Genomic DNA, 13,740 nt, shown 5'->3' with positions numbered 1-13,740 from the left:
ATGACTTTAGAAGGAAACTAGAAGGAAACTAGAAGGAAACAGAACTAGAAGAAAAAGAATAAGAACCATTGATGTAGTTTAACCTGAAGAGCTTTGAGAAGAGCAGAACTGAATGTGCTATTCCCACTTCATCACATCACTTTCTTTGGACCTCTTTTTTCACCACTGTTGTTGAGTCTTTTCCTCCTGAAGCAAGTGCCTGTGTTCAAGCTACTAAAAGTCTGAGCCAGTCTTTTTAACTTGGGTTGATTCATGAAGTTCAGTGATATTTCTGGAATGGTTTTCAGAATCACATCCTCCTTGCTTTAAACTTTTATTTCTTTATTCTGTCCCTACCAACCTTCAGCTTGTGACCAGCTAAGCACCTGGATCTGTCTACTTGGTACTGGTCTTAAAGGGACATGCACAGTTTAAAAAATTTATTCTGAAGGTCACCTGTGAGCTGTGCGAGGTAGCTGTTGCTGAAGATTCAGTCACAAATATCTTTTTTGACATTTCTTGGGACAAAAGGGCTCCATTCCATGTAGCAAGTCCTTTGCGCCATTGCATAAAAGTAACTTCCCTTCATTTTTCTGATGCTGCAGGACAGGCTCCAGGACAGACTTTGTGAATTTGAATCACTGAGGACTTTTGTACTTGGATGTCCCAGAGTAACTTGATGTTATCTGGACTGAGTTGCTCTTACTAATTTGTTGAGTCTCTGAAGCTTATTTATTGCGATTGTTGCTGTTTCATTCTTACAGGTGGCAGTGAAATATAACCTATTTAATCTTAAGTGACGATCGGTATGCATCTGAAGATCACATTAAGATAACATTAACTAATGACCTTGTGTACTTTTCCTATCGTTATTACATTCTAATAGTGACCTACAACTTTTGTGGTGTAACAGGCCAACCAAATAATCTATTCAAGTAGTAGGACTTTTTTTTCCAGGAATCAGTATTTAATTTTATTACACTGATGCATTGTGAAACAGGTTGTTTTCAGAGTAAAGTCTGGCTGGATCTTCAAGAATACTTGTCAAAAATTAAACTAAGTTCCTTCTAAAACTATATTAAAATTTTGGTATAGTCATTCTTACCTGGCATACAGTCTAGTATTGTTGGTCCCTGTATCATTCCCCTGGTTCTGTTAGGTCCATCATTGCAATTACATCTGCAAGCCCTGTTACATGACTGATCCTCCTTTTCATCCTGTCATTAATACAGAGAAAGTAGATGAATCTCAGACAGCCCAGAAACCTGTTGGATGACACATGTGGAAAACTTGCTTTGAAGTTGCTGAACATTGTTCCAGTAAAATACACAGACTGCTGCTGCTACAGAATATGAAAATTGAGATTTTGGCAAACAGGGGAATCAGTGAAATGGAGAAAAGAGGTACAACTCTGGTATATTAAAAAAAAACACAGAAGTTTGTGTTGAGAGAGCAGGAAGAAAAATCATAAACTGAGAATAAAGGAGTACCAAAATTGAAATGTGACATCACAGGAAGGTAAGGACATAATTGCAAGAGGTCAAGAGTAAAGGTAGAAGAGCGAAAATAAAAGAGCAAGTAGAAAGAACAAGAGAATGAGAGGAGACAACAGAAGTGGTGGAGCATAAAACATTCAGTAAATAGTGCTGATTGCAAGGTGTCTTTACAAGAAAGTTTTCTGAAGCAATATGTCGATGATCCTACTAGAGAAGGGGCTACACTCACTATCCTCTTAGTAAATTAGGCTGAGCCAGTGGTTTATGTGTCAGTGGGGGGGGCACTTTGGGATCAGTAACCATAAGATAGTTATGGAAAATGGTAGGACTGGTCCTCAAGACAAAGTCCTAAATCGGGTAACGGCAAATTTCAATGGCATCAGACAAGAACTTGCAAAAGTTGATTCAGGGAGGCTGCTTGCATGTAAAGGGACACCTGTCAAGTGGGAGGCTTTCAAAAATGGGATAGGAATAGTTCCTGTTAGCGTGATGGGGAAGGCCAGCAAGATTAGGGAACCTCGGTTGATGGGGGATATTAAGGGTCTGGTCAGGAAAAAGGAGGCACATGATAGGTATAGGCAGCTGTGATGAAGCGAGTCCCTTAAGGAGTATAAGGGATATAGGAATACACATATGAAGGAAATTAGAAGGGCAAAAAGGGGCCATGAGATGTCACTGGCAGACAAGGTAAAGATGAATCCTTAAAAATTCTGTAAGTGCATTAAGAGCAAAAGGGTTGCAAGAGATATTGGGACCCCTTAAGGATCATTGCGGTGATCTATATATGAAACCACAGGAAATGGGCAAGATCTTAAATGAATACCTTGTCTGTATTTACCATAGAGAAGGATATGGAATCTAATGAGTTAGGGGCGGCAACAGTGATATCCTGGAGCATATCAACAAACAAAGGAAAAGGTGTTGGAGGTCTTGAAACACATTAAAGTCGATAAATCCCCAGAGCCTGACAAGATGCATCCAAGCATGTTAAGAGAAGCAAAATAGGAGATTGCCGGGGCCTTGGCAGAGATTTTTGTATCTTCATTAGCCACAAGTGAATTACTGGAAGACTGGAGGAAAGATAATGGTGTGTTTCTGTTTAAGAAGGGCAGCAGAGAAGAGCCAGGGATCTACAGGTTGGTGAGCCTTACACCAGTGGTGGGAAAGTTGTTCGAAGGGATTCTGAGAGACAGGATTTATTTGCATTTAGAAAGGCAAGGACTGATTAGGGATAGTCGGTATGGCTTTGTGTGTGGAAAGTCATGTCTTCAAATACTATTGAGTTTTTTGAACAGATGGTGAAGCGAATTGTTGAGGCAGGGTGGTAGACATTGTCTACATGGACTTTCACAAGGCCTCTGACAAGGTCTGGTGGGCTGGTCCGGAAGATTAAAACATATGGGATCTAGGGTGAGCTAGTTTAGGATTATAACAGGGTCTGGATCTATTGGGAAAGTGGGCAAAGGAATGACAGATGAATTTAACTTGGACAAGTGTGAGATAATGCATTTTGGGAAATTAAACCAGGGCAGAACATGCACAGTGAATAGTAGGGCCCTGGGGAGTGTTGTTCCACAGAGAGACCTTGGGGTATAAGTACATCATTTCCTGAAAATGGGAACACAGGTTAATAAGATGGCGAGGAAGGTGAATGGCGCGCTTGCTTTCATCAGCCAAGACACTCAGTAGGAGAGTTGGGAGTCATATTACAGTTGTACAAAACATTGGGCAGGCTACACTTCGAGTACTGTATGCAGTTCTGGTCACCACACTATAGGTAGGGTGTGATTAAGCTGGAGACGGTGGAGAAAAGATTTACAAGGATGTTATGTGGTTTGGAGGCTTGAGTTATCAAGGGATTGGATAAGCTAGGGCTGTTTTCCTAGGAGTAAAGGATGCTGAGAGGTGACATGATAGAGGTGTTTAAAATTATGAGAGGCATAGATAGGTTAAATAGCCAGTGTCTGTTTCCCATGCTAGGGGTATCTAAAACTAGACAGCATTGGCTTAAAGTGAGAGAAAGGAAGTTTAAAGGGGAAGTGAGGGGTAAATTTTTCACAATGAGTAGTTGGTACCTGGAAGAGCTGCCAGAGAAGGTGGTGGAGGCAGGAACAATATCACATTTAAGAGGCATTTGAATGAGCAGGGCAGAGAGGGATATGGAATTAATGCAGGCAAGTGGGATTAGTATACATTGGCATGATGGTCTGCATATATGCAGTGTGCCGAACAATATATTCTGGCTTCTGTTCAAACAAATAGGGAAAACTCCCAACCAGGAGAATTTGCTTTTGGATTTAGTAATGGGGAATGAACCAGAGTAAATAAGAGAAGTAAGGCAGGGGAACATCCAGACAAGTGGCTATATAATACGCTTTAAGATGATAGTGGATTAGGATATAGGCATGACAACAACCATATTCATAGATTGGAGGAAAGCTGATTATGAGAGACTGAGAACAGAAAATAATAGGGATCAGTACTGGCAAACAACATTATAAATTAGTGGTCAACAAGATGCCTGAAAAAAATTGAATTCCATGATTAAGAAAGAACAAGCTAAACCTTCATGGGACTTCACAGTTCAATAAAGAACAAGGGAATAATTGAGCATAGGATAAAAGAGAAAATGAGGAATTAATCAATGTCAAAAAATAATTAGGATAGCAAAGGGGGGGGGGCTATTAAACTAAGTTAACAAAGAATGTAAAACAAAATATTTTAAGACAATAATAAAATAAAGGTTGGGGTAGAAATAGGGCCAATAAGGGATAGGACAATATAACAGGAAATTGGCAGCTGTACTATATCATTATTTTGCTTCAGTATTTGATAGGGAAATAGAACAGTGGGCATGACATTGGATGATGAGAATAATAATGAGATGAATAATGAAATATTGTGCATTTAAAATAAAACATTGTGGTAAATTAAATAAATAATTAGGTTGAATCAAATTCAAAAAAGATAAAATCGCTGGTCCAGACAGATTGCATCCACACATTGTAAAAGAATCTAGGGGAAAGATAATAGAGGCATTACAACACATATTTGGTAATTTGTTAACAAAAAGGTTCAGTGACAGAGGACAATTGGATATCTAATATAATATGCATTTTAAGAAGGGGAACAAAGCACTTGAGTAAATTTATAGACTAATAGCTTAATATCAGCAGTAGGAAATTAATGGCACACCTATCATAGAACAGAACAGAAAAGTCTAGAAATGAAGAGCATAATAATGAATAGTCACCATGAGGAAGAATTTTGCTTGACCAACCAATTACTTTTTTGAAGAGGTATAGGAGAGAGTAGAAAATGCTAATGAATATATTTAATTTATCTAGGTTTTCGAAAAGCTTTTGATAAGGATCTGCACATTAGACTAATAAATAGTATCAAAGAATACAGTATTAGAGGTAGATAGCAGAATGATTGCTATCTGAATTCAATGTAAAAAGCAGAAAGAGGAGTAAAGGGTAAGGTGGGAAGTGGTGGGCTGTAGTGTTCCACAAGGGTCAATGTTGGGACTACAGTTGTTCACAACTGACATAAACAATTTAGTCTTTGGAACTAAAAACACAATTTCTGTATTTGTGGATGATAAACAAATTGAAAGTTATAGCTAATACTAAGGCACAAATAAATGTACAGGATGGGGAAATAATCAGCAAATGAAGTTCAACACAGATAGATGCAAGGGAATACAAGTGGAAAAGAGAGGTCACTTATTACTTGGATGTTGCAATTCCAGGTTAGCTAGAGAAGCAAGGAGATCTCTGAGTACAAATACACTAAAGGTTGTATCACAGGCTAGCAAGACCATAAAAGAAGCAAAGCAAACACCAGGGTTTCTTTCTAGAGGAACAACTTTGAAAAATAAGGAAACTATGCTAAACCTGTATCAAAGCATATTTAGACACACTTAAGGATTCTGTATACATTTAAGATCCCCCATATCATAATAAGGACATAGAGGCATTTAAGAGGATGAAGAGAAGATATACAGAGAAGATAGCAGGAACAAGAGGAGATACATATCAGGAAAGCATGGATTCAATGGGTCACTTTCAACTTGGAAGAAACGTTGGGAATGTTCTCCTTGTGGGAACAGCAAGAGGCCATCAAATGAGATTGTCACCAAGAAATTCAATAGGAAATTTGGAAGAAACATTACCAAAGAATAGCTGGAATGTGAAACTCACTCCCATAGTGAGTGACTGTGGCAAATGGTATAGAGGTATTTAAGGGAAGGCTGGACAAGCATATGAGGGAGAAGCGAAAAGGACGTTATGTTGATAGATTTGGATGAGGAAAGGTGGAAGGTAGTTCAAGTGGAGCATAAACACTGGCATGGACTGTTTGGGACAATTAGCATGTTTCAATGTAGTATGAAATAATCCAATATAATCCCACCCTAAACAATTCACAAGACTGATTAAACTGATTAATGAAAATGGAGTGTTTTTGTGAGTAACTAAAAGTAAAATTAATCATATTTTAACATGCTTATTTGATAATATGTAAATTATCAGGAGCAGGGTCACGTTTTAATAAGCCTTTATAAAAAATAATTTCTCTGCTTTCTCAAACAACATAATGAATGAATACTTTGGTTTATCTACATGGATTTAACAGTTACAATTACTATTGTTATCAATTCCAAATTAATCCAGTATTTGAAACATCCTCCCTCTAATTTGTATTAAACTATAGAAGACTTAAATCATTTTTAGTGATTATTTAATTAGTCTGTATGTCTTTGGAAATAATAGATAGGGTTTAAACAATGCTTTCTAGGTATTTACCTTCTTCTAAAGGCAAATATTTTACAGAAAGGTCACATCAAAAATGTTTGCCTTGGAAAAACAGCATTTTAACAATACTCTAACATTATACTGAGCCCCATACCTCAGCAGCAGAAAGAGACGAGAAAGCTTTTCCAGGTGGATTTTGAGAAGAATTGAAAAAGATAAATCAAAAGAAGACAAGTATTATGCTCTCAAACAACACAAGTGCAATTAGTTTCATTTATTATTTTTCTAAAATGACAAATCAGAGAGGACATTTAACTAGTCTATTAGTACCACTTTGCAAGGTTCTTCCTCACTAACGGAAACTTGTACATACTTTCAGCAATGAGTCCTGGTATTATATAATCACTGAGATATTATCACACGTCTTGGAAGGAACTCTTAAGAATGTAATGAAACATTTTCATTTAAGTATCAAAGATATACTAAATGGGGAAAAATAATTTACAAATTCTGACATTTTGAACAGTTTTTGATGAACTCTCTTTATCTTAGCAGAAAGTGGTCAACTTACCTTCAGACAAGAACAGAATAGAAAACAGGATGTTTTCTCCCTTCATCTTTCAAAGATTATGCACACAGCAAATTGAAAAACTGCTGTAGATCCAGAAGGATTATCTTAATTCTCCACGTCAGTGTACTTCATAAGGATCTTAACCCTTATCGCTTCTTAACCCCTTGTCCTTATTTCATTATTTACACCTTTCTTTCAAGCCAACAGAAAAGATTAGTGAGAATGAAACATTTAGACAACACTGTAAAAGAAAGGAAAGGACTTACATTTCTTTTGACACAAGAGGTTCTGCAGATGCTGGAATCTGGAGCAACACACACAAAAGTGCTGGAAGAGATCAGCTGGTCAGGAAGCATCTATGGAGGAAAATAAACAGTCGATATTTCGGGCCAAGACCCTTCATCAGGCCTGGAAAGGAAGAGGGCAGAAGCCAGAATAAGAAGGTCAGGGGAGGGGGAGGAGCACAGGCTGGCAGGTGATAGGTGAGTCCAGCTGAGGAGGGAAGGTAGGTGGGTGGGGGAGGGGGGATGAAAGGGAGTGATGTAAGAAGCTGAGAGGTGATGGGTAGAAGAGGCAAAGGGCTGAAAAAGGAATCCAATAGGAGATGACAGTAGACCATGGAATAAAGGGAAGGAGTGGGGAATAGATGGGCAGGTCATGAGGGCGGGGCAGGGGAAAGAGAAGGGGTGAGGGGGCCACAGGAATGAGGAAAAACAAAGGGGTGGGGGAAAGGAGAGGGGTTACCGGAAGTTGGAGAAATCGGTGTTGAGGCCGTGAGGTTGGAGACTACGAAGGTGGAAATACGAGGTGGTGTTCCTCCATTCTGCATCTGGCCTCAATGTGGCAGTAGAGGAGGCCACGGATAGACATGTCAGTACAGAAGTCGGATGTGGAATTGAAGTGGCTAGCCACAGGGAGATCCTTGCTTTTGCGGCAGATGGAGCGTAGGTGCTTGATGAAGTGGTCACCCAATCTGTGTCGGGTTCAGTACCCAAGAATGACTCAAATACTTGACAGCCAACTAAATGTGCTGTAATGAAGCAATGTTATAATACAGGAATCTACAATGTGCCTAAGATAGAAATGAGATAATGACTGGATAATCCATTTTTCATGTTAGTTATGGAATAAATAATGGATGGGCACCTAGGATATCTCTCCTGCACTGTCTGAAATACTGTCATGGAATCGTTGTATCAACTGGGATGGAAAATGGGTCTCAGTTGAACATTTTATATGAACGACAAAACACCCTCAGAATAGTACTCTTGAGTCAGCCTAGATTATGTACTCAATCCTGTATGGTGATACAATGCATTTGTTCTCAAATGATTTCAGTCATTAAAAGACTATTTGATACATTTTTGTTCATACAATTATCTCAGTAACTCCCAAGGTTCCTTTCTTGATTCCACTTTTTCTTTTGTAGATATTAATCATTGGCATAGACTGTGTAGAGTCACACTCTATCTCTCCACTACCACCTTCAACTCCACAAGCACTGCTATATTGTTCTCTAATATCAGAGTGTAAGTGAAACAGCATTTTCTTCAACTAAGCAGTCCCATCTTGTTCAGCTCCTAACCTGACTCACCTGCCTGTCTGCTCAGGATGAATCTAATGTTGCATAACATGGTGTTCTGTTTAACTAAGACTTTTGGTTCCAATTATGTATTGCACCCATCACAGAGACAGCAAATTTCCATAACCGCAACATTCACTATCATTGCATTTAGTCCCACTGCTGCTGAAGCCTTTATGTGTGTTTTTGTTATAAGCCAATCTAAAACTCTGCAATCTCATCCAAAACTCTTAACCCATCCAAAACTCCATTGTCTTTATTATGTTCCAAATTAAGTACCTGAAACTGTTCATTTTCATTTGCTTCATGTCTCTTAGGATCACATAGCAGTCTTATGTTAAAAAATGTAATGGTGCAAGATTCAACAACTGCTTTGGCAAAACATTTCATACTCCTACAAATGATCTCAGCAAAAAAAAAGTTGTCTTTCCTCATTCATGTGGTGGCAATTTAAAATTGATGACCAAAATGCAGACTTGTCAGGCAGCATTAATGGGGAAGAGTTAATATTACAGATCAATTACCAATTATCAGAACTAGTAATAGAGCCAAAAGAAGATCCAGAGGAAGTGTTAAATAGAGAAAAAAAAGGGAACGCCTGTGATATGATAGAATGCAGTAGAGATTACATGACAAAAGGGAAGGCAGAAAAGCACAGAAGAAGATAGTTATGAGACAAGTAAGGAAACAATAAGGGACCTAGGAGTACAAATGCATGGTTCTCTGAAAGTGGCGTCTTAGGTAGACAAGGTGGTGATAAAGGCTTTTGGCATGCTGGCCTTCATCGGTCAGAGCATTTAGGATAGAAGTTGGGATGTTATGTTGCAGTTGTACAAGACTTTGGTGAGGCTGCATTTGCAATATTGTGTTCAGTTTTGGTCACCCTGCTCTGAGAAAGATGCCATAAAGCTGAAAAGAATGCAGAGGGGAAGAGTAGATTTACGAGGATGTTGCTGGGACTCAAGGGACTAAGTTATGGAGAGAGGCTGAGCAGGCCGGGCTTTTATTCATTGGAGCATAGGAGAATGAGAGGTAATATTATAGAGGTGTATAAAATCATGAGGGGCATGGATAGGGTGAATACACACAGTCTTTTTCCCCAAAGTTGGGGAAGCAAGAACTAGAGGACATAGGTTTAGGGTGAGAGGGGAGACATTTAATTGAAACTGAGGGGCAACATTTTCACCCAGGCGGTGGTCCATATGTGAAATGAGCTGCCAGACGAAGTGGTTGTGGCAGGTACATTCACAACATTTAAAAGACACTTGGACAGGTACATCGATAGGAAAGGTTCAGAAGGATATGGGCCAAATGCAGGCAAATTGGACTAGCTTAGATGGGAATCTGGTTCAGCAGAGACCAGTTGGGCCGAAGGGCCTGTTTCTGTGCCATGTAACTCTTTGATTTTAAAAATGGGTCCAAAGAGATGTAAACAGGATTAACAGAAGCATAATCTGAAATGGTTGAACTCAAGCAAAAAACAAACTGCTGGAGGTCGAGAACCTGCGTCAACCAAAATGTCGACTATTCCCTCTGCCTCCACAGATGCCGCCTGACCTGCTGAGTTCTTCCAGCAGTTTGTTTTTTGGTCCAGATTCCAACATCTGCAGTCTCTTCTGGTTTTGAATGAACTCAGTGTTGAGTATGGATGATTAATGCATGCCTACCTATCATTCTGGAAGGTGTACTTGTAAATAAGTATTTTCAAACCCAAAACATTTGGATGACGAGTCCGATCTTGTTCTGCTCCTACTCTAACTCACCCTGCCTGTTTGAATGTTGCATAACATCCTAGTGTGTTTAACTAGGATCTTTGGTCCTAACTATATATTGCACAACCATGAAGACAGCAAATTTCCACATCACAACAGTTACCAGCTGTCACTCTAGCATGTGTAACATTTGGAGAATCCTAGCAGTGAGCATGTCTTGGGGAAAGGGAGCAGCAGCATGACTTAATGTTGCACACCGGTGTAATTTCCTCAAGAGTTTTACCTTACTACTTAAGACTACAAAATTAAAATAGACTCATGAAAAAACAGGGGCAACCTGGAAGTCTTGACATGTACAGTAATGTGCCTAGTCAAAAAAGAGTTAAATTGCCTAATCGAATTTCACAACTCTTGTGGATTATTACACTGTAAATAATCCAAATTCTTTTCAATGAGATGAAGATTTCAGCCTGTACCACCCTCCAGATAGTGAGTTCTCGATCCCCATCATCTTCAATGTGAAGAGATTTCTAAACTCCCCTCCAATTGTTTTAAATCTATCATCCCTGGTTACTAACTTCTTGGCTAACAGAAGTAGGTACCATCCACTTTCTAGGTCCTTCACGATTTTGCATACCTTGGTTAAATCTCCTCCTAGGCTTTTATGTACTGAAGTGAATAATTCCAGCCTAGCCAATCTTTCTTCAAAGTTAAAATATTCCACTCTTGCCACCATCCTCAAAAGTCTCCTCTGCATCCTTTCAAGTCTGATCACATTTTGCAACATAGTGACCATAATTGGACACCGTGCAAAACTGAGTGTTTTGAACAGCACCAAAATAACCAACCTGATCTTATGTTCTATGCCTTGGCTATTAGAAAACATGCCATATGCTTTTTAACAACCTTATCTACCCGTTACTTCTACGGATCTACCTACTTCCAAGATCCCATTATTCCTCTACACTTTTCAGTATCCAACTAATTACATGCCAGCCTGCACAATCTTTAGCTGAATGGTGCACTTTATCAAATCCCTTTTTTGACTCCATAACATTTTACAATTAATAAATTACTTTGGAAGAGAAGTTACCGAAGTAAGAAACATGGCAGTTTATTTGCTCACAACAAACTCCTAGTAACTGCAATCTGTAAATGAAAGGGTTGTTTGGATTTTGAGGTTAGTTGAGGGGTAAATATAGCACATCAGGGATAACAACAAGCCTGCAGGTACAGTAGCAGAATGGCTAAGTAACTAGATTACTATCGAGAAACCTGGACTATTGATTGGGGGCACAAGTTCAAATCACTCACAGTGATTAGATGGTCAGAGCCTTTTTCTCAAAGTAGAAATGTAAAATACTAGAGGGCACAGCTTTAAGGTGAGACAGAGGAAGGCTTAACAGAGATTTACAAACAATTTTTTTTACACACAGAGAGTGGTAGGTTCCTGTAACATGCTGCCAGGGCAAGTGGTGGAGGCAGATACAACAGAAATGTTTAAGAATCATTCAGACAGGCACATGAACAGGCAAGAAATGGAGGGACACAGACCATATGCAGGCAGATGGGATTAGTGTAGTTGGCATCATGGCCAGCACAGACATTGAGGGCTGAAAGGCCTGTTCCTGTGCCCAAATGTTCTATGTTCTATGAACAATAAATGCCAGCCTTTCCGGTAATATGCACACCATGACCAAATTATTAAAAAAAAATGAAAGATTAAAATAAATCTGGTTCAGACTTACATGACCAGCATACGTCACATTCCCTATCCATCAATAAATAGTACTACTGCAGCAGTGACCTGCAGATCAGTACAGATCTGCCTCTGTTTTACTTTAACAAATTCCCTCAAAATTTTGAATATCTCTAATGACATCCTTTACTGATCCAATGATCCATTTTTTCCCAATTTCTGCTTATAGCAATCACTATAATTTTTACACCCTCCCTTTAGGATATACATCCTTCCAAAACTAAGATGGCTAAAATTGGGCACAATATGTTTGTAAAACATTGTGCATTTAAATACTAGTGCCTGATGTTAAAAAGCATTTCAAAGAAGCAAAATAGATCAACAAGCTAAGGCAAACCAAGTGGATTAGGGTGACCAGTAGCTTAATAATGATGTCCTTATTCTGAATAAATTGTTTAGCTTCAGCAATATTTCTTTCGTTTTGCACTCTTATGTCCTATAAAAGACACTTAGGAACTTTTTTCTGAAGATGCCATATCTTCAATCTAAAATACCATTTTGTGTATTTATCCTCTTCATATTCTTCCAGACAATGGCAGCACCTCATCTTTTCTCAGATTTTTTTTATATCTAAGTTCAATCTACCGTCATGAACTCTTTAAGTACCTATTTACAATTAACCATGTTTCCTATTTTTGTGCTATTTGCAAATGTATTCAAATCATATACTTCTGTACTATAGCAACTTCTGATTAAGTGTCTTTCATAAAAGCAGAAGCTGCAGGATGCAATGGTCTTACGGGAAGAATATGCTCTTTGTAACGGGTTTGTTTAAGTGGAGGCAAAAGTTACATCAATCATTTATCACTGCACAGGTTATCATTGCTGATGTGAACAACAATGAGGAAGAGATGTCAGATTGACTGCATTATATTTTGATATTAAAGATGAGAAAAAGAACCATTTATATTGTAAAATTTTAATATAGATACTTTGGAAAGAAGGTGCAATGATTTGTAGAAAGCACTTAGAAATTGGTAGATTAAAAAGATGTGTTTAAATGTTCAAAGTGCATAGATAGAATGAGGAAGTTAAGAACACAGTAACGGAAGTTCACTCAGTAGCATGAGAATTAGAAGCATATTTATTACGACAAATTAAATGTACGCTAGATATTAGCCAGAAGAGAGAAGACAATTGACACCTCAAGTAAGAACTGAAATATATTACTCATTGGAGGAACAATGCACAGCAGAGAGCACAGGCCAATTTCATTAAAGGAAAGCTGCTAGCAGAGCAGAGAGTTCCTATATTTTGTTAACATCTAAATCACAAGTTAAAATGAGAAGCATACGATTGCTAGCTGTTACTCTGCAATATGTGCAATGATCCATGAATGGGTATTGTATTCACATTCTATATTTAACTGAGCTTAGCTGTGACTGGATTGCAAGACTTGAAACCATAGAACCATAGAACCATAGAGCACAAAACAGGCCCTTCGGCCCACCATGTTGTGCCGTCCATCAAACCACCCTCACACTACCTAACCCCTTCCTCCCGCATATCCCCCCATCCCACACTCCTCCATATGCCTATCCAACAAGCTCTTGAACCTGTTCAATGTATCTGCCTCCACCACCACCCCAGGCAGTGCATTCCATGCACCAACCACTCTCTGGGTGAAAAACCTCCCCCTGACATCTCCCCTGAACCTCCCACCCATAACCTTAAAGCCATGCCCTCTCGTCTTGAGCATTGGTGCCCTGGGAAGGAGGCGCTGACTGTCTACTCTATCTATTCCTCTCAGTATTTTATATACCTTTATCATGTCTCCTCTCATCCTCCTCCTTTCCAGTGAATAAAGCCCTAGCACCTTAAGCCTCTCCTCATATTCAATACTCTCTAATCCAGGCAGCATCCTGGTAAATCTCCTCTGCACCG

General features: G+C 38.9%; 1 protein-coding gene across 1 annotated transcript in view; it reads right to left on the bottom strand.

The window, feature by feature from the left end:
- LOC127569382 (retinoschisin-like) overlaps positions 1-13,740 on the bottom strand; it is a 40,154-nt gene that overhangs the window by 6,762 nt on the left and 19,652 nt on the right. The window contains exons 3-4 of the mRNA XM_052013977.1: positions 7,070-7,159; positions 1,085-1,196 (exon numbers count right to left, since the gene is read on the bottom strand). Coding sequence (XP_051869937.1) covers positions 1,085-1,196; positions 7,070-7,159 — 202 coding nt within the window. The remainder of the gene's footprint in view (positions 1-1,084; positions 1,197-7,069; positions 7,160-13,740) is intronic.

Source organism: Pristis pectinata, chromosome 4 (assembly GCF_009764475.1).
Source record: "Pristis pectinata isolate sPriPec2 chromosome 4, sPriPec2.1.pri, whole genome shotgun sequence".
Taxonomy (NCBI): Eukaryota; Metazoa; Chordata; class Chondrichthyes; order Rhinopristiformes; family Pristidae; genus Pristis; species Pristis pectinata.
This window is presented reverse-complemented; position numbering and strand designations above follow the sequence as displayed.